Source organism: Bremia lactucae, linkage group LG13 (genome assembly GCF_004359215.1).
Source record: "Bremia lactucae strain SF5 linkage group LG13, whole genome shotgun sequence".
NCBI lineage: Eukaryota > Oomycota > Peronosporomycetes > Peronosporales > Peronosporaceae > Bremia > Bremia lactucae.
Genome location: NC_090622.1, coordinates 650,315 through 670,199, shown reverse-complemented (window position 1 = coordinate 670,199; position 19,885 = coordinate 650,315). Strand labels below are relative to the sequence as shown.

General features: G+C 46.0%; 1 protein-coding gene across 1 annotated transcript; it reads right to left on the bottom strand.

Annotated features, from left to right (window-relative positions):
* Positions 1 to 402: 402 nt before the first annotated feature.
* On the bottom strand, positions 403 to 4,136 carry CCR75_000403 (uncharacterized protein; the record flags this gene model as incomplete). Its single annotated transcript, XM_067958511.1, has 7 exons — positions 403 to 2,784; positions 2,840 to 2,926; positions 2,972 to 3,109; positions 3,169 to 3,381; positions 3,448 to 3,513; positions 3,584 to 3,908; positions 3,986 to 4,136. 7 exons carry the CDS (start codon positions 4,134 to 4,136, stop codon positions 480 to 482), a joined length of 3,285 nt encoding a protein of 1,094 aa, XP_067817325.1. The 3' UTR covers positions 403 to 479.
* Between the last annotated feature and the right edge of the window lie 15,749 nt (positions 4,137 to 19,885).

Sequence of the window (19,885 nt, the reverse complement as noted above, 5' to 3'; positions counted from 1 at the left end):
CTGATTTATATTTAATAGAATCAAATATAAATACCTATTTTTACCAATTAAAATGTCTTCTCTAAAATAACACGTAATATGTATTGCGAGCGTACCTTTCTAGATACCTCGCGAAACGGATGACGCTAGCCGTCATCACGGATTACGCTGGGTGTCATCTCTCCTAATGTGAATGCACCCATGTGCATCACATACACAAGGGTTGGTCCCAAATGTGCACCACACCCGAGTGCTGGGTCTAATTACCATTATTTAGTAATTGACCATCCCCTTAAGTACACCAAGTGTACTTAACGGGGACTGTGTAACATTAGGACAACTATAGCCCGTTACGCTAGCCCAGCGAGGAAGCGGTTTAACCTGCTTCTCTAGCGTGCAGTGAGGTAGTTGTGGTGGGAGTAGGGAATGACTACGTTAAATATATATCTTAATATTAACACATGTGCAAAATTCGCTAGCAAATAAATATATCCAGAAGCTTAATCTCCTTCCAGATCAGCAATCGTCACAGAGCGGGAGCTTGACATGTATGACGACGGCTCAAAGCTTGACAAACTATTAAGAGTACTGGCAGCACTGACATAGCTAGGCGGCGTCCAATTGGGCGGAGGTTGACCGCTTGTCGTAAGACGGCCTTCCAGTACACGTACTAATTCTTCCTGTACGTCAATAGCATCTGGCCGCTCGCTCGGCGACTCGTGCCAGCACTGGCGAGCTAGCTCTTGCAGCTCCAGCGGGCAATCTTGCGAAAACTTGAGCAACTGTGAATTGCCGCTAGGGACTCTCAAGCTCATCAAGTCCTCCTCTACGGCAATCATCGTGTCTAACTCCCAAAGGAACGTGCCAAACGCGTATACATCATCACGCTGAGCCGCTACGCAGGCCAAATTGCTGTTACTTGACTCGAACGAGTTCTCGTCGGATTTACTTGACTCTTTGTCAGAAGTTGACTGATCGCCGCCTGGGCTGTGATTTTCGTCAAGCGTGGCACCGCTCACCCCACTCACTCCACTCTCTCCACTGTTGTTAGCATAGCGGCTGCGTCCTAGTTCCCCTGAACTTTCCTTCGCCGGTCCTTTTGACACACGCATCGAGCGAATTCCTGCTAGCTTTTGCATAGTCCATCGAGCGCTTTCTCTAAGTGAGCCGTGAAAATCGTCCGTCGTGTGCGTGTTGTCAAAAGAGGCGAGATCGGAAGGCAGAAGTACATCCATCGCACTCAGCTTGGCCTCTCCTTGCTCATTTACTAGCACTTTTCGCGCGCAAACACAGCCGTGTGCATAATTGTTGGCGTGAAGGTAGACCAGCCCCATGGCCACATCCAGAGCAATCGAGAGCTTACAACGCCAGTCGGTGTTGGGGTTTGCATTGACACATGTGCTCGATTTCACAAAGACTGGGTACCAGCTAAATATATTGCCAGTGCCACTGCCAATGGCTACTGCCACATTATTGCTTATATAATATCCATTGCCTTCACGACGACGGCGTTCAGCCTTGAACATAGAGGCAAGGGAACCGTGTTGCATGTATTCAAATACGACCCCAAGGTGCCAGGCTGGTGCTCCCATGGTCGGATAACGACTTTTACTCGCATTAAGACCGTAGCTTGATGTTATGTCGAACGGCACTGCCGTAGCGCTACTTCCCCGTTGACGGCTAGCTGTTGCGCTGCAGCCGGTCGTAACTCCAATAAAATGAACAATTGAAGCATGGTCTAGCGCAGCAGCAAGACGAATTTGCTCGACAAAGTGCTGCTCAAAGCGTTTTTTAGACCGCATAAGCGCTTGTATGACTACCTTGTAGCCTTGATATTCGGCTAAAAAAAGAGCTGTGTCCACCTTGCGTAAGCTACGCACACCCATGCTGCTCAATGCAAAGGCAGTCTTGCTGTTCGACTTGGACGTCGACATGTGCAGTGCTTGACGCATTTGAATCTCTTCGGGCGGGATCTCAAACACAAGAAGGTCATCGAGATTCATCTTGCTCTTAATCTTACTGCGCACCTGCAGTGAAACCGTGCTAGCGCCGTGAAAGCTGCTGCCTTTTGGACTTGATTCTAGGAGCGCTACGGGAGTGTAGTTGTCGAGAGGACTATCGTAGACGCTCCAAGCTGCGTCCTCTCCAGGAGCCTTTGTGCCACTATATTCAAGCGAGCTATTGTGACCGTTCTTACTATCACGATCGTGGTATTCGTATTGATTGTTTCCGACGGCACGTGCAACTCGTCCGCTGGATGTAAAGGCCAAAAAGTTGCCTCCACTGCTCCCGTAGGGGCGGTCTCGTTGTAACTTTGTGGCACCACGGTGGGACAAGTCGTCGTCATTGCGCTGTCGCTTTTTCCATGCATAACCGAACACGAGTGCACTTAACAAGATGCCTATAACAAGAAATGTTGTTCCAATAATTCCAATGGATTCAGCCGAAAAAATCCACGATTTGGAACGCGTGCGCAACTCAGAAGAGGCAGTCCCATCAAGAGAGCTTGAGCTCTCATCTTTGGTGCTGCCCCCAGCAGAGTTTGAAACAGACGATCTGATGCAGTCATTATCCTCTAGAACGCAGAAGGAGACGCCTTTTATTTCCTCTCGTGATGCTTTTACATTTGAGCACGTACTTGACACGGATAGTGGAGCAGAAAATTCTGTTAGACTCTGAAAAACGCTCACGTCAGAGCGGCAGATTTCAATTGTCGACAGTGGATTGTCATTAAGATATATTTTGCGAAGCGTTGATGCAAATGTTACACCGTGAATCTGTTTGATCCCATTTGACTCAAGATTCCTATACAAAATAGCATAAGTCCAAAGTTTAAGAGAATGAATAAAATGTGGCGTACAATTCCACAAGCGTCGTGAGAGAAGATACAATCGTAGGAAAGACTGTCAGAAGATTATTGCTAAGGTCTCTGAATACATTCGCCAGGCTTAAATAAAGTCAACGATAGCGTAACGTGACAAAGCAGACGTACAAATATTGCAGTGCCGTCGGAAGATTGGAAAAGTTGGTTGACGCGCTCGTAAACGAATTCCTGGTCGCGTTGAATTTTCGCAGTGAAACTGGTAGAATTAGGTCGTTCAAATTCGAGATACCTGTGTTTGACAAGGACCTGCGATGGTTGTACGTGTCAGCATCTTGCATACTACAGCTAAGGCAGTTTTCACGTACAATGACTGCAATGCCACTAGTTTTGAAAAGGAATCGACGCTCACAGAGCTCAAGCTATTCCCATGGAGTAGGAGCGTTTGTAGCTCACCTGATTCGGGCCATGGCGTGGAATAAGAAAGCGTCGCAATCGAATTATAGCTCAAATCTAAATAAGTCAAACGCTTTGGAAAGCGAAAATCTGACAAGTCCATGATAACGTTGCTAGCCAATTCCCTGTTTTACAAATCACATCTGGTAAGTGTATAGTATCGCAACCATCAATTGCCACCTTTTACTAACAAGGTTTCCATGTCATTGTCCAGATTTGTGGGTGCAAGGATCTCGATTTCATTGTTATTGAGCAATCTAAGAGGGCTCAAAAGACAAGTTAAGTATAGTGTGGTTTACTCGTTTACAAAATCAAACAGCTTCTTACAATTGATATACGCGCGGATAGCTCCTGACCTCAACGACGTTCAAGTTAGAAAGGTTAAGACTCCTTTCAACTGCTGAATTTCCGACGACCAGAAAGCTGCGTGCAACGCAATTGGCATCATACACGACGGCGGTCAAGTCCGACTCGCCTTCAACTAAAGTACTGGCATTCACACAAGCTGTGGCCGCAACAGGCAACGGAAGGAAATATAGAAGCAGGAGCGTCGTAAGAAGCTGCAACATGTTGTGTTTCGTGCGTGCCCTGAACGAATGCGGTCGCCACACGGACGAGCCATTCATAGCCAAGGGAGAGGAGACTGCACTGCCTGCGGTGCAGTTACGGAATAAAACGACGATAAATTCAGCGCCTTTTTAATCTCTTACAACGAGACGCAATTGGAACCGCCAAGAGGCTGAGCCTGGCTGGGCGATTGATCAACTCCTGTTTTAGAACATTGCCAAAAGAGCGAGTCCATAAGGTCCGGTCCGTCCTCCTTGCCAATCTCTGCAACTGCAAAAAATGCCTTCTCAATCCGATTTAACGGGATAACCATGAATCAGAGGCAATAACATTTGGCTGAAGAAAAGTTCAGTCTTTGCTTTCATAACTTGCTGTTACAAAGACATTTTTCGATCATGGCCCGTTAGTATCCAGATCTGCTCTTTGCGGAAAGTTTATCCAGCCTACCCGTATACAATTGATTCTCGACCGACTTATACTGCTAGCTGAGTTGTTATCAATAACAAGTTTGACATGACCTTTCTGGACTCTGAAATGCCACGTATGTGTTTGAAAGCGTGCAATGTGACTTGTTCGTAAATGCTGACGACAGCACGATAAATTCATCTTAAGCATTAAGTGTATATACCTCTAACATAAAAGAGCGGCCGCTTCAGAAATATCGGGGAGATTGTACAATTTGAAGACAGTCCGACACGGGATTAAAATATAAAAATGTTGTGTACAAAACAGCTTTTTACTCACGTATTTTAGTTTTCCACGAAATATTACTAGTAAACTCAGAAAGATATTTACAGAAATACGTTTTTGTTATTCCCTAATTAGCGAAAAAGAAACTGCTTTGTTCGTGTAAATTTTGAAAACAGCCATTGCAGATTGCTAATGACATTTTAAGAGCGCTTTTAATGCTTTAAATAAGCTGTTTTGGCAGAAATATGCTCTCTTTGCTGCATGTGACCTCGAGCTGATGTCAAAGTGTACAAAATACAACCTCTAAGTCATTAGAAATGTAGCAAAGCTACCTCAGTCCTTATAATAGAGGAAGACTTATAGGTATAACAAGTCAGGGAGTCGTACAAGCTATTACAGCTTAGTGTGTAATGGGGGGGCACACATCGGTTGGAGAACCATTGTTGTGGTACATTTACTTTATGAGTAAAATACCATTTTATCCTATTCAAAAAAGGTAGTAACTTAAATCCCATTTATTATGGGTAACAAATGTGGTGGCCGCCAGATATAAATCTGGCGGCCGAAATCTAATTTAAATTAGCTAGGTCAAGGTTTTTAAATTTAGATAATTAAATAAAGTGCAGTTCCCCTTTTGATCTTAAAGCGTTAACTGCCTTTCTAAGGCTTGCGCATTGATCTGTAAGAGATATAAGCCGTTCTAAGGTATATCCTCTTGGGCACTAGTTGCCACTTGGTTTTCTGTACCCCTGAATCGCTTGAACTATGATTCCTTAAGCTTTAATAGCTTGTACGACTCCCTGAGTTGTTAAACCCATAAGTTCAATAGAACTAAGCGACTCCCTGAGCCTGAAAGTCTTTCTCTGATTTTAGTAGGGAGTTAGCTCCGCTACACCTGGTAGTACTCGTAGTCAATCTACGCCTAAGTCTTTACAAGACTAAACCCTCACGAAAATGGAAAAGGTTTCAGAACTGTCAGAAGCGCAGACCAACGCTAATGACAAGTTCAGAACTTTATTTGGGCTTGAACACGTGGAATTCATTATCTCCGAGGGACCAGTGGTCCTGCATGCAAGACTTGAAGCCTTCATGCAATACGAAGCCTCCCTGATCGGTCAGGTACAGGACCACTTAGCGGTACATATGTCAACCCGGTACGTCTCCATACCTGACTCAGAGCCAAAGGCTCGTCCTATAGCTGTAAATGTGAAGATATTTGAGGGGCAAGAGGGAGAAAATCTCCCTTTCTGGATTAAGGAGATGGAGATGTCCATTACTTTCACCTTGTTCTTAATAGAACGGCAAAAGGTGGCTATGGCCATTTCCAAACTCGGAGGTAGAGCTATGGAGTGGGCCCTATTGTGCAGTACGTCCATAAACGACGCTTTTCCCTCTTGAGATTCGCTGAAACAGCAGATGACTAGCATGTTTGCACCGCCTGATCAGGATTTTCGCTTACGAGCACGACTCCTAGCGACTCGACAGGGTAAACGAACCCTAAGGGACTCTGTTCAGGAGTTGAGAACCTTCATTGCATTTATGCATCAAGACCCGGTGCAAGAAGCAATTGTCGTAACAATCTTAATGGGGGTCTCAATGAGGGCGTTGCCCGGACGAAATTATTCCGATCTCATCCTGCTACTTTCGAAGAGGCAGTTGCCATAGTGCTACTCGCTGAGCTCGACTTTAAGTCTGCTCGCGTTAGCACGCTTATTCATCGAACAAGCTCTTCGATCACATGGGTTCCGTTTAATAGACCGGAACCCATGGATGCAAGCCTCGTCGAGGAAGGAGAAGAGGCTCTTCAAACTTTAAAACAGCATAAGACAATCCGTAGATGTTATATGTGCGGAAGCACGAAACATTTACGTCCGGCCTACACCCTAGGAAATTCGTGTAAAGCTCGAAAGAGCACCAACTATGACCTATACCAGAGATCTGGTACGGTCCGGAAAAACGTCGATATCCAGTAGGTGCGAAGCACCCTACTGGGGGATACCTAGGCTCTGTTGAACATTTAGGAGGTGAGAGTAAATAGAACCTTGTCCCTATCATTGCTTAATAGCACGAAGCGATAGTGCAAGCCTGGCTTGCTAGCCGCTCAAGCGATAGTAAAGGGCTTTGATAAGCCGTGGTCAATTTTAATTGACTCAGGAGCGTCTTGCAATTAGGCTCGACGCTTTTCCCATGAAGGAAGTGAACAATACTTTGAGGCGCTTAAAGCGCATGGAGGTGATATAATCACTGTTCGCTTAGCGACTGGGACTCGTGTCGCTGTTCCCAATGTTCCATTAAACTTAGGCATAAAGTTGCTGAACTTTGACAGTATGGAACGCTGTCTCGTCCTTGATTTGGATTCGAGATATGATCGCATCCGTGGTAGGGCCTGGTTGGAACACCATGAGCCATGGATCGATAGAAGGTCGAAGACCTTAGGCGCTACGCGCAATGTTCCTAGCAAAGTTTTGGAAAGTCATGAACCCACCTTTGCTAGGCAACAAAAGCGCTATTGGCGCGGATCATTGATTGAGTCTGTCATTGTTTTAGACATTGGCATGTCTGTATAAACTCTATGGTTAAAAACATTTATTATGAGCCCGGCTCAGCAGAAATAAGTGGAACGGCACGTATTCTGTCGAGTGACACTCGTAATAATAACGATATACTAAATGCTGAAAGCATTGTTGGCCTAAGGCCGAATCATCAACGGTGCAATATCCCTGAGATACGTGAAGTGGCACGTCTAATGCCACCGAGTATGGTCGGCCGAGGTGGCACCATACTGAGTGTCAATAGTGACACTACTGGCGGTTCGCCAGGACATTTTGGGTCAAATCCTTTTAATGCACGTGAAGCGACACGTAAACGTTCGTTAGATAAGGAAGTTGAGTTACCTTACTCCTTGTCAGATGGCAAATTAGACACCATGTCTGGAATAGAACCAATACAGGCTGGAAAATTCGGGGACGTGAAGGTCCCGGCCTCTAAGAGTCGTATTGTCTCCACTCCAAGACAAAAGGGACACGAAGCGTTTATACCCTCACAAAGTGATACAAGCTAGCAATTACACGCTTGTAAATGGTGTAACCGGTAACATTAAGACGGAAGTTAGCCTTGCGGCAATCCCTTCGTTACAAGCTCTTTTAGAGCTAGGCGAAATGTCTATCGATGAGTGCGGTCGAGCCTTAAAGGCTGGCGACTTTTCTGAGATGGTAGTTATTCGAACAAGAATTGAGTTAAAAACTCATCGTCACTTCTAGACGAAGCTGTCCTGGATGACACAAAAATTGCACTTAGTGCGCGGAATGGGTCATCGATCCTTTAAGATCCTACGGATCCATTTTGTTCCTTGATTAAAGAATTCCAGGATGTGTTATGTAATAATCCACCTTCTGTTTTACCTCTGGATAGAGGTGTTCGTCATGAAATTGACTTGGCTCCGGGAGCCAAATACTGTGTCACACGACAATGGCCTTTACCAAGGGAGCAGTGTGACGTCATTGACGATTTCTTCCGAGCTAAGCACGAGGCTAGAATAATACGAGAGAGCAAATCTCCTCATTCGACACCGACATTTTGTGTCTCGAAACAAATGGTAAATAACGCATGGAGAACTATATTGAAGGATTCGGCAAAATGACTTTGTAACTTCGGGATAAAAAGTACCTAAACGTTTAAAAACATTTAGGTGTCACAAAATAGGGGTTACATGCTTATAATAAGCTTAACGCTTTTACTATACCATCACAAACCCCCATTTCCAGAAAGGATGTTCTTCAGAACAATATGGCGGGATGTACAATGTACAGTGCACTGAACTTAGTCGCTGGTTACTACTAACTACTCATGCGAGCTAGCGATGTCCGGCTTACAGCGGTTAGCACCCCAAGCGGTATCTTATGAGAGTGGTTGATTATACCACAAGGGGTTTCCGACGCCCTAGCAACATTTAATCGTCTAGTGACGTAACTGTTCCGCCCTCATTTGAGGTTATGCACAGACTTATTTCGATGACATTTTTGTCCATAGTCGTGCGAAGCAGGGTCGGTCGGACATGGAAAACCATTAAGACCATTTGCGAGCAGTGCTCGAGTGAATGCGCACAAATAAATTGTATGTAATGCATCTAAATGCATTTTTGGCGCAGACGAAATTCCTTTTTTAGGATGCTTTATTGGAAAGCGAGGCCTTAGAGCGGATTCCGCTAAGGTAAAAGCCATTGTAGATTGGCCGGTTCCTAAACACCAAAAGGATTTGCGTAAGTGGTTGGGTCTCGCCAATTATTTACACAAATATAGCGAAAATTACGCTGATATGGCTAGGCCAATATCTAAATTCCTTAAAAAGGATACAAAATGGTGCTACACTAGCACAGAACATAATGTTTTTCGAGCAGTAAAGATAGTCTTATCCAAGCCCTAATCCTGGCACTGCCAAATCCAAATTGGCCTTTCAGTGTCGTCTGTGACGCATCGAATTTTGCCAGCGCTCTATTACAAATAGATGTTGATGGGCGTGACCATGTTATTGCGTTCTAGTCTAGACAGTTTAAAGCTGCGGAAAACATTTACGCAGTTCATGACAAAAATTTACTTGCTATGAAGTATGCTCTAGTCAAATTAAGCGTTCATCTGGTCGGCTCTAAGCTGTATGTGGTATATACAGATCACGCGTCTGTACGCACGGCGACTAAGTCGCACCCATCTCTCACAGAGAATGAACCGATGTCTATCGTTTTTCGCGGAATACAACTTCGAGGTGAAGTGTAAACCTGGTAAGCAGAATGCTTTGGCCGATGCGTTATCACGCAGCCCGGATTATGAGCTCTCTCATTTATTGACTATCTTGTCGCTTATTCCTGAATTAATTCGTTCGGCTTACGCCAAGGATGGATAGTGTGTAGCTCTGCTACGAACTCTGATTCAGGCATTAAATTGCCGGCACGTTTGCGTGCAAGGTTACATGATTTCTATCAATAACGACCTATTGCTTTATTGCACGGACACTGCGGACCCTCCGTGTGTCGTTGTTCCTCATGATGGGGATTTAAAGTACCGAATCCTCTATGGGTTAGACGATTCTGTCAACCTGTCAATGAGCTAAACCTTCGGCGCATGCTGCTGCGCCACTGGCGAGCCTTCTCGTACCCATAGGTTGTTGCGAGTCCATTGGTATGGATTTTGTTTTTGGTCTACCAACGATTCAACCGATAACTCCGGCATAGTGGTCTTTGTTGGCCGATTAGGCAAAACGGCTCACTTAGCGGCCGTGCCGGATTCCATTGATGGTGAAGGTATAGTAAGGCTGTTTGTTGATCGCGTGTTTCGACAACACGGTTTGCCAGTGGCAATTTTCTCTGATCGGGACCCCCGTTTCACGGGGTAATTCTTGAAGTCAATTTTCCGAGTGCTTGGCACCAGCTTGGATATGTCCACTATGGACCATCCACAGAACGATGGTCAAACTGAACGTGTCAATCGCGTTATTTGAAGACGTTTGATGCAGTGTGTGTGCTCAGACACCAAAGCGCTGGAGCTTAATGCTCCCAGTGGTGGGTTTTGCGTTAAATAACGCTATACATGCCTCTACAGGCTCCGTTCTATGTCAACGTTCTCATTCACCCACGCGTTCCATTAACGATACCACTGCGTGGTTCAGGGCTTGGTGGGGGAGAATTAGCCGATAGGCTTGCTGATATCAGCCTTGTTACCGTTCGGAAACAAGTAAGTGAGTTTCTCGCTACGCGAATTAGTGTCTTAAGGCATGTGAGGGATACGATGGCTGATAGCCAAGACAAACAAAAAGAGCAAGCAGATGCCAAATGCAGAAGCTGTATTAATTCTTATATGGTCGGAGACCGAGTTTTACTAAACGCTAAAAATCTACCTACCATCCTGGTTTCCGTGGTCTTCAAGACCAAATTGCACCCGCGCTTTATTGGACCATTTACGGTCGTGGCCAAGAAGGGCCTAGCTTATACGCTAAACCTTCCTAGCAAGCTGCGCACGCATCCAGTGTTCTACGTTGGCTTGGTTAAGCCCTATTCGGGACCCTTCCCACGTGGACTTGAAGACGCTTGCGCCGAGACAGGCAGTCGTACCGCAGATAGCTGCATTCTCACCAAGATGTCCAGCTGACCCTCTAAATGCTGACGGTACAGCGTTGAATGACGGTCACAAACCGCCTCTAAAAGCTTCTAACCCGATCAAGGACCTCACGAAGAAGTTGCACCTTGTGCTTTAGAGCATCAAATGCTTCGCCGAAATTTCGGCTCCCTCCCGCTGCTTGATGCGCTGGGGAACTTTCAGTTTCATGTAAAGACAATTTTAAAGCGACGTCGTCGTAAGGGCCAATACCAGTATCTGGTGAACTGGCTAGGGTACCCGTCTTTTGAAAAACTCGGGAGTTCAAGGTACCTCTTCGGCAAGATTGCCCGTGAGCCGTTGACGTTTTTGAATGCCAAGCTCAGGGTCCACTTGCGTGAAACGACGCTTCCCACCACTAGACGTGGGATTAGGTGATTCTATAGCCTCAGTGCGGCTTCGATCCATGGTTTTACGGTCAACCGAAGCACTGAAATACCGGCTAGACCTTTCCTCGTTTTGTGGCGTAATGCCGAACGTAACTGGCCTTGGGCCTATAGCTTAGCGAAATAGAAGCGAAGCTTCCGTTTGAAACGAACATCACCTCTATTTGCAGACTCTCTGGTATTCCAATATTACGAAGGCACCGGGCCCGGTGGACCCAGTTCTCAATTTAGACTTCGTTCTCGATCCTTGTGTCGTTTGGAAACAAAACGATCGAAATTTTCCTCATGGAGGTCACCGAAGCTTCACGGGCTTGATCACGTAAACGCGTCAGATACTGACTTCGCGTCACTACCTTTGGCGAAAGGTATTGCTCATAAAGAGCGTCGCGAGCAGCGATCTCCTCCGGCGTCCTCGCCGGGTAACCAGAGATTTTGATGGCCACGGTGTGACCCGCTATGTCCGCATTAAGCGGAGTGAATCTATATTCACTATGAGCTTTAGCTTTCGCTATCTCGGCTCGACGACGAGCTTGTTCCTCTATGAGATTTGCTTGCTCTTGCTCTTCATCGAGTGGATTAGTACTGATGTTGGACTTAGGATCCCGTGTCCTGCTCAATAGAGTAAAAACATCAGCAACACCACGTTCTGGGAACGTTTTTGGGGCCTGCCGACGTTCACCCGGAGGAGAAGGCGTGAGAGAACGACGATCTTTTTCCTCCTTCTCTTTCACTTTTGAAGTTCACCATACCCGCATCATCGAGGAAGGTGTTAAGAGTCTGTGACTCACGCTTGATTGTCATGCGACAAATGAAAGAAAACACAACCGAACGGTTAGCTGTTTAAGTTCCAACCTCAAAAAGGAAATGAAGCGAATGTTGTCACTCGGTGCCAACAGTCTGATGGGAAAGGGTGTAATGCGGCACAGATCAGTTGGGGAACCGTTGTTGTGGTAAATTTACTTTATGGGTAAAATACCCTTTTATCCTATTCTAAAATAGTTAATTACTTAAATGCCATTTATTATGGGTAAGAGATGTGGTCGCCGCCAGATATAAATCTGGCGGACGAAATTTATTCTTAAATTAACGAGGGCAATGTTTTAAGTTAAATAATTAAATAAAGTGCAGTTCCCCTTTTGCCATCCTAAGGCTTGCGCATTGATTTGCAAGAGATAGAAGCCTTTCTAAGGTAAATCCTGTTGAACACTAATTGCCACTTGGTTATACGAACCCCTGAATCCGTTTAACTAGAATTCCTAAAGCTTTATTAGCTTTTACCACTTTCTGATTTGTTAAACCCATTAGTTCGATAGATCTAAGCGACCCTCTGATTCCGGAAGTCTTCCTCTGACTTTAAGAGCGAGGTAGCTCCATAACAGTTCCCCCCCATGCAAAAAAATTACCGTCGCTGCCAACTTGATTTTGATTAGCCAATCAGAAGCCTTATGTATTACGCTTCGCATATTTATTTACACGGGTGAAAAAAAATCATCGCGTTGAAACAAGATGGATCCATGTCCAATATCCTGTGTAAACAAGCGGATCCTACCAGTCAATATCAATCACAATACATTCTCGCTATCGCACTCAATTTCTTCCTTCATCCTTGTCAGACTCTTCTCCAATGCTTGGACCACTTAATGCATCCTATCCCAGCACAATGGCCCTGATGGATGCAATTCGCGAATTCGCTCATGCAGAAGGATATGCTGTGTCGACCCTACGTTCCGACAAAAAGCAGGTTATTTTGAATTGCGATCGAGGTGGTACCTACCGGCGGTGGGCAGCATCGGGACTTAAGTTGCAGCGAAATTGTGCGAGCCGATTGACTTATTGCCCGTTTTGTCTATCAAGGTCTACAAAGCGATGGTAGCTGGTAGCCACGAACTGTTAATCGGGAACAAGACCATGAACCTTCAGATAACATGAGTGGTCATCCGACTGCTCGACGCCTTCAAGCAGAGCAAAAGACGTTGACACAACAACTTCTTAAGACTGGTGTTGCGCCGAAAGAGGTTGCCACAACCCTACGTCAAATAGATCCCAGCACAGAAGCTATAGGAAGGACAATCTGAAGCGAGCGCCAGCGGTTGCGAGCAGAAGAGCTTCGCAATCGCTCCCACTGGACGCTCTATTGGACGTTTTGCATCATGAAGAGTGGGTTTCTTAAACAATGCAAGATGATGCTAAATATCTCTCGCACCTATTATACGCCAGCTCAAAATCTGTGGAAATCCTTCACAGATATCATTACGCTTTGGTGATAAACTGCACCTATAAAACAAATCGATTCAAAATGCCGTTGCTCCATATTATTGGTGTCACAAGCTTTAACACTTACTTCACAGTTGTTGCTGCTTTCATCAAGCAGGAACGGGAAGCAAACTACCTTCGGTCTCTCGGACATCGGCTTGATCTATTTGATGAACAGCTGCCACAGAAAACCACAACCGAACGAAAATAAGCCCATAAGAATGCACTGACACAACATTTTTCCACCTCAACCCATCCTCTATGCGTTTGGCATGTTCAGAAAAGCGTTCTTGCAAATTGTCTTGAGTATTTGGGACCTGAGGATGACTGGAATGAATTCTTAAAGAGTTGGACAGCTCCAATGTATTCGAAACGAGAGAAAGTGTACACCACTCAACGTATACTGCACTGCTTTACATGTTAGCATATCTGGATATTGCCTGGTTGACACATAAAGATCAATTTATTTCAGCATACACTAGGAATCGCATGCATTTGGCAACGTCACATCATCAAGAGCTGAACTTCATCATATATTAAAGAGCTATATCAGTGTTTCCACAAAAGACTTGCGTGATGTACAAACTCGCGTAGCTCATGCCATCAATGCCCATATTCAAAATAATGATCCTCAGCTATCACAAGAGAGAATGCGGGTACAAGATCCCTTTCTTTGGTCGTGTGGTGCACCGCATCTCAATTTTTGTACTAGGAGAATGCTTCAAGCAGTATGAGTTATCTGAAGATCCTACCAATGCCACCATAACCTGTTCAGTTTCGTTTAATTTATGAATGAGAATACCCTATTAGCCTCAAATACTTGCTCTTCAAAGAAGTGGCCGCCCTCTTACTGTTGAGAATTTCCGCCATCAGTGGCGCTTGGGTGCAGCTACGCCTGCAGCCATGCCTGAAGTGAGTAGACAAATTGTTGCCATCATTTTAAAGGGTGTCAGAGAACGTTACGACATGGTGGAGCCTCGCCATCAAGAGACCGTAAAGGGAAAATTACGAGAAATTACAGTCCTGGATGATGTGGCTCCAAAAAATCCTGAGCCCCGACGCTCTTGTGGTCGCCCAACTGGATCTAGACCTTCACAAAATAATTTTGTGAATGACTCATCAACGCAACGAGATCCATCTGGATTGAGATTGTTCAAGCAGCTGGCCGTTCGAGACTTTGCAGTATTTCCAGGAGTTTAGGTCACAATGCACGCAGGTTTCCCCAACGCCCAATCTTTGGCTCTTAAAAAGTCCTTTTCATTCATCCCATTAACTTGCCATTTCCACCGCATCATACGTTATTCCACCCGTCATTCGATAATTCCACTCCCTATTTGTTTTTTTCGCTCATGTAAATAAATATGCGAAGCGCAATACATAAGGCTTATGATTCGCTAATCAAAATCAAGTTGGCAGCGACGGTAATTTATTTTTTGCATGTAGTGGAAATTATCAAATGGCGGGATTGAAATATTATTACCCATAATCATCGATCAATATTTGTAGTGCCTCAGGTCCGCCTCACCTACAATCAGAAACGTGAAATCTGCAGAAGGAAAGCGGCAGAACAAAAGAAGAGCCAGACATATTGGATTTTTAGCAAAGGGGGCGGTTCAATCTCCCTAATGAAGTCACTCAGACTACAATCAGCAGCATTCTAAATAAGAGCGACAAGTTTGAGGCTATGGATCTGACGGAGCTCAGTGCCAAACAGGCTCGGATTATCTAACACCATGTTATGGACGAAGCTGATGCATTCTGGGTCGTTCAGCGCCAGAGTCATGGAGTGACCCTACCTGGGAATCTCATCAAGATGAAAGCAAGACCTTTGCACAGAGCCTTAATATTCCAGATCATGCAATTAAACTTTCTGCTGGCTGGCTGCACAAGTTCTAGCATCGACACCAGTTACGTTCTCTTCGGATTCATGGTGAGAGTGATTCTGCCGACCGAAGGCGGGCGCTACGATAGCAGCCACGCTCTACTCTAACACACACCTTCAGGCACAGTAAGAAACCGGTTTGACCGTATTCTCTCGCGTGCAGTGATGTAGTTGGTGGGCACCTAAGCGACCTCACCCAACAAACTAAATACCTTCTTCACGGAATCGGTAATCCGGCTTCACTTGCGCATTTCTTAATTACAAAGAATCTTTAAGAATGATTAATATTTAATCGTATTAGATATAAAACCTATTTTAATCAATCATAAATGCCGTCTATGTAGATATGCTCCAGTATGTATTGCGAGCGTACTATTCTAACAACGTCGTGTCTTGGATGCCGCTAGCCGTCCCCACCCCCCGTTAATGTGAATGCTCTCAGGTGCATCACATACACAAATGTGGGTCACGATGTGAACCACATCCAAATAGTGGGCCTAATTACTTCGCTTAAGTAATTGACCATCCCTTAAGTACACAAAGTGTACTTAACGGGGATTGTGTAACACAGGTCAACTTTACCTCGTTACACCCCCCCCCCCTTACGGAACGGTTTTACATTTTGCATATTCATCAAAGAGAAACGAGGGACAGCGAACTGCTTTACGCGCCGCTTTTAGTCCTCTCAGTCACTCTAGCGACTCGTGTGCACTCAAATGGCGCTAACCATGCCACCTAAGAGGAGCAAAGGTGATAAGTCGTCTGCTAATACATCCACACAACCACGCCCGAAGCGAACGCGCAGCGATAAAACCCAGCAACGCAGTTGCGACACCGGCAGCTACTGCTGCTGTCGCTCTAACTGGACTTACACATCTATCCCATCTTTACTGTGCAGATAAAGTTCGTCCCTCATTGTTGACTTCAATGAGTCGTCACCGCTGCCATCACTTCATAATAGTGATGAGCACAGCGAGCTAATGAGGAAGGATGATGGCGCTTTATTGCCCATCCAAACTTCACCCATTGCTCCTTACATGGGGACGCCCAACGTTGCCGAAGCCAACTTGCCTTACGTCTAAAAGCAACTGTCTCGTCTCGTCCTTTAAAGGCGCAGCTGGTTCTCAGTTGGGTAGAACCACAACACCTGTCGTTCAGACCATCATTAAAAAAAGGTCTGACGCAGAAGAGTCCGAGCGCAAAGCTCCACCGACGGGACGTGAGCGTGCCCAGTCGGTGTCACAAGCCAGTCGCATTGAGCGTAAGTATGTGACTGGTGGCATACCACCGATGCCACCTCCATCGGAATGGCCTTATTTGGATGGAATGAGTGCGTCGCTCCTAGAGCGCCCTAGTCTAGATACACATAACTATTATGGCATCTATAGTTTGCAAAAGGCTCAGGAAAAATAAGCTGGTCGTGTTTCCCCGATCCCGCTCGTGTCGTATTAAAATGAAAGAACCGACGAATACGAAGCGGAATTCCTGCGCCACTTTCAGCCACATTCCAAAGTTGCGGAACAACGGTCGCAGCGAATTAACTTCGCTCGCTTGCGTGTGATATAAATCATGGGTGACACTGTACCCCCTGTTTCTCTTGATCGCGCTATTCCTGCTAGTACGCTTGGATCCAGCCGTGCGGCTTCAACTGGTGCTTCTTCTCATAGGCAGAGACCAGGCCCGGCACGTCGACACGCAGGGCGTCGACCGGTTCCCAAGAGTCAAAACTCTTTGGGTATCCCACCATTCTCTCATTACTAGACGAGGAAGTGATGTTCTGCTCATCTGCATCCATTAGTGCAGGTGGTGCCCGAGAGGAGCAGTGATTTCGCCCACCTACTCGCGGCAGCCTATCCCGCATCCGTTTAGTCGCAAAGGTGTTGAGTGCTGCTGAACGACGGATCAGGATCTCGAAAGTCAAATTCCGCGACTGACTTCGGATCTTCTCGATGTCAGCGCAAAATTAGCCGGGGCTACCGAAGGCCAAAACTTCGGCTGGACCGTTTGGAAAAGTTAATTCGCGTTACCCACGAGGATCTTACGTTCTTAAGTCCTTATTGGGGTGGGAGGAGGCATTCGACTGGTAGTTATATACCTTCCCCGTCTCCTCACCAGATTGACGCTCGACTGACAGTCGGCGTCATTATTGGTCTCCTTAGACGGACGGGAGTATTGATCTCTTCTGGATCAGCATACCGTTTCAAACGGCCCTCCTTAAATACGGGGTGCGTCTTCATGTACGAAGGAAGGGTGAGCCTATAATTTAGGTCTCCAACCTCTTCTATCACCGTTAAGGGCCCAATGAAACGCGGCAACAACTTCGTAGTACCTCCAGGTAGTATAGGAATTGCATTTTTAGGTAGGGTAGCAGTACTTAATGGTACTTTTTCACCCACTCTAAAGCGTTCATTGTTTTGGCGACTATTTGGTCTACATATTGTTTGTGCTTATCATGTGCGATTTCCATCGCGTCATGGACTTTCGTGTGATGACTAATCGCTTATCCACAAAGCGTTGAGCTTCGCTCACGCTTTTTGCATCTAACTCGCCTATGACACCGCCTAAAGTTCAGATTTAGGGCATTGTTTTATTGACACCTTTAGGTGTCGTGACCACTGCTAAACTGGCAGGATCGCGAGGGCAAGAATTTAAATAATTTTTATCTTTTTCCATTGCACCGAGCATAGTGAGAGGTCCTCTCCCACTAAGACTCGGGCTGCGCACAAACGATACTGGCGCTCGAGGATGGCGCAGTCCCTGATCAAAACGGTGTCTTACCCGTACTACCGTGGACACTGTTATATATAGCGAGCTCCACGAAGGGCAATTGTTCGCTCCATTCTTTAAAAGTCGCTACCTTGCGCAATACATCCACCACGACCCGATCGGCACGTTTCGTTTGGTCATCGGTCTGGGAAAGACCGGCTGAAGACATGTGGAGCTTGCTACTTAGCAGCTCAAACGCATAACGCCAAAAAACCGACGTAAAACGTGGATTCCGGTCCGATGTTATGGACTCGAGCATCCTAAAAAGTCAGTATACATGATCCAAAAACCAAGAGAGCTGCCTCCTTGCCTGTGATCGTGGTGCTTCATGGTGCTAAATGCACCATTCTGCCCAGATTGTCTAAAAAGACGACGAGCCCCGTCCGACCATTGTGGTCAGGCGACATGCCAAACGTAAAGTTCAGACTTACTGACTTCCAACAGTTGGTTGGAATCGATAGCGGCTTCAGTGACGCACTGCTGGACGGTGCAGGCTTAATGCGCTGACACTGTTCGCAAGAGCGAATATAGTTGGCCACCCATCTATAGAGATGTGGCCACCAAAATTCCTCTGACACTCGTAGGAATAACTTTTCACGGCCCAGATGCCCACTAGATGACGCATCTTGGTGCTCGTGAAGGATCATCAGCTTGAGATCTGTGTCAAGAGGCACATAGATTCTCAAGGGATGACAAGGTGACAGCTGATGCCATAACAAGCCATCGCTGTAGCTAAAGCGATTTAGCTTAGCTTTCAGGTGCGACGGAAAGAATACCTTTCGTCCACCAAAGTGATCCAACAGCAGGCGACAGTGGTCGTTCTGACTGTAGCTCTCTTTGATTTCAGAGGCCAATGAGCTCGTCACGTGGTATGCCTTCATGGCTGCCAAAGCTGACGGCTGAAATTGTGCTTTCGCACTAGACACACTTTCCTAGTTTCTAACCTCGAAGTCTGGTCTGCGAGATAAAGCGTCAGCCAAGATATTCGACTTACCTGGCTTGTATCCAACTTTGAAATTAAATTCAGAGAAGAATTTTGCCATTCTAGGCGAGAGGTGCGGTGAGTTTATTGCGGTCCGCGGTCATGCGTGATCCGTATAAACCACAAATGGTTCGGTGCCCAATAGGTGCACACGAAACTTGAAAAGAGCATACTTTATTGAAAATAGCTCTTTGTCATGCACAGGGTAATTTAGTTTCGCGGCTTTTAATAGCCGGGCCTAACAAGAAATGACACGGTCAACGCCATCGTCATCTTTCTGCATGAGCGCGCTGCCGATTGCAAAATAACTTGCGTCGCATACGACGCTAAAGGGCTTATCCACGTCTGGCAATGCCAAGACCGGTGCCTCTACAGAGGATTGCTTCACTGATGCGGACGCATCATCTTGATATTTGATAAGCCCATTCTGCGTCCATTTAAGAAAGTCAGATAATAGTTTTGGTTTGCTCAGCATAATTCTTACTATATTTGTGCAAGTAATTAGCGAGCCCTATGAATTGGCGCAAATCCTTAACTTGCCGTGGTATTGGCCATCCCTCTACTGATTTTACCTTGTCTGGGTCTTCTCGTACACCATGTGTACCTACCTACACAACCCAGCACAAGCATCTCGGGGTCACCTTTGACCCACTTTTGCAAGTTGACGTAAAATTGGGTGTCCTTCAAAGTCTGCAACACAGCGTCTAAATGACGCTTGTGCGACTTTATTGCGCTCAGCCCGCTCTCGGCCCTATTATGCACAAATACATCGTCAAAGTAATGGGGCTCGTAGGCACGGTGCTGACGCATCACGTGAGCCACCACTGGGTTGAATGTAGGCGGTGGGTTTTCCAATTTTAGGGCGTCACAAGCCACTCCCAAAGCATACCGCTTGGGGTGCTTACTGCCGTTTTGGCTACATCGGACTCCTCTCATGAGTACCTGATACTAGCCATCCTT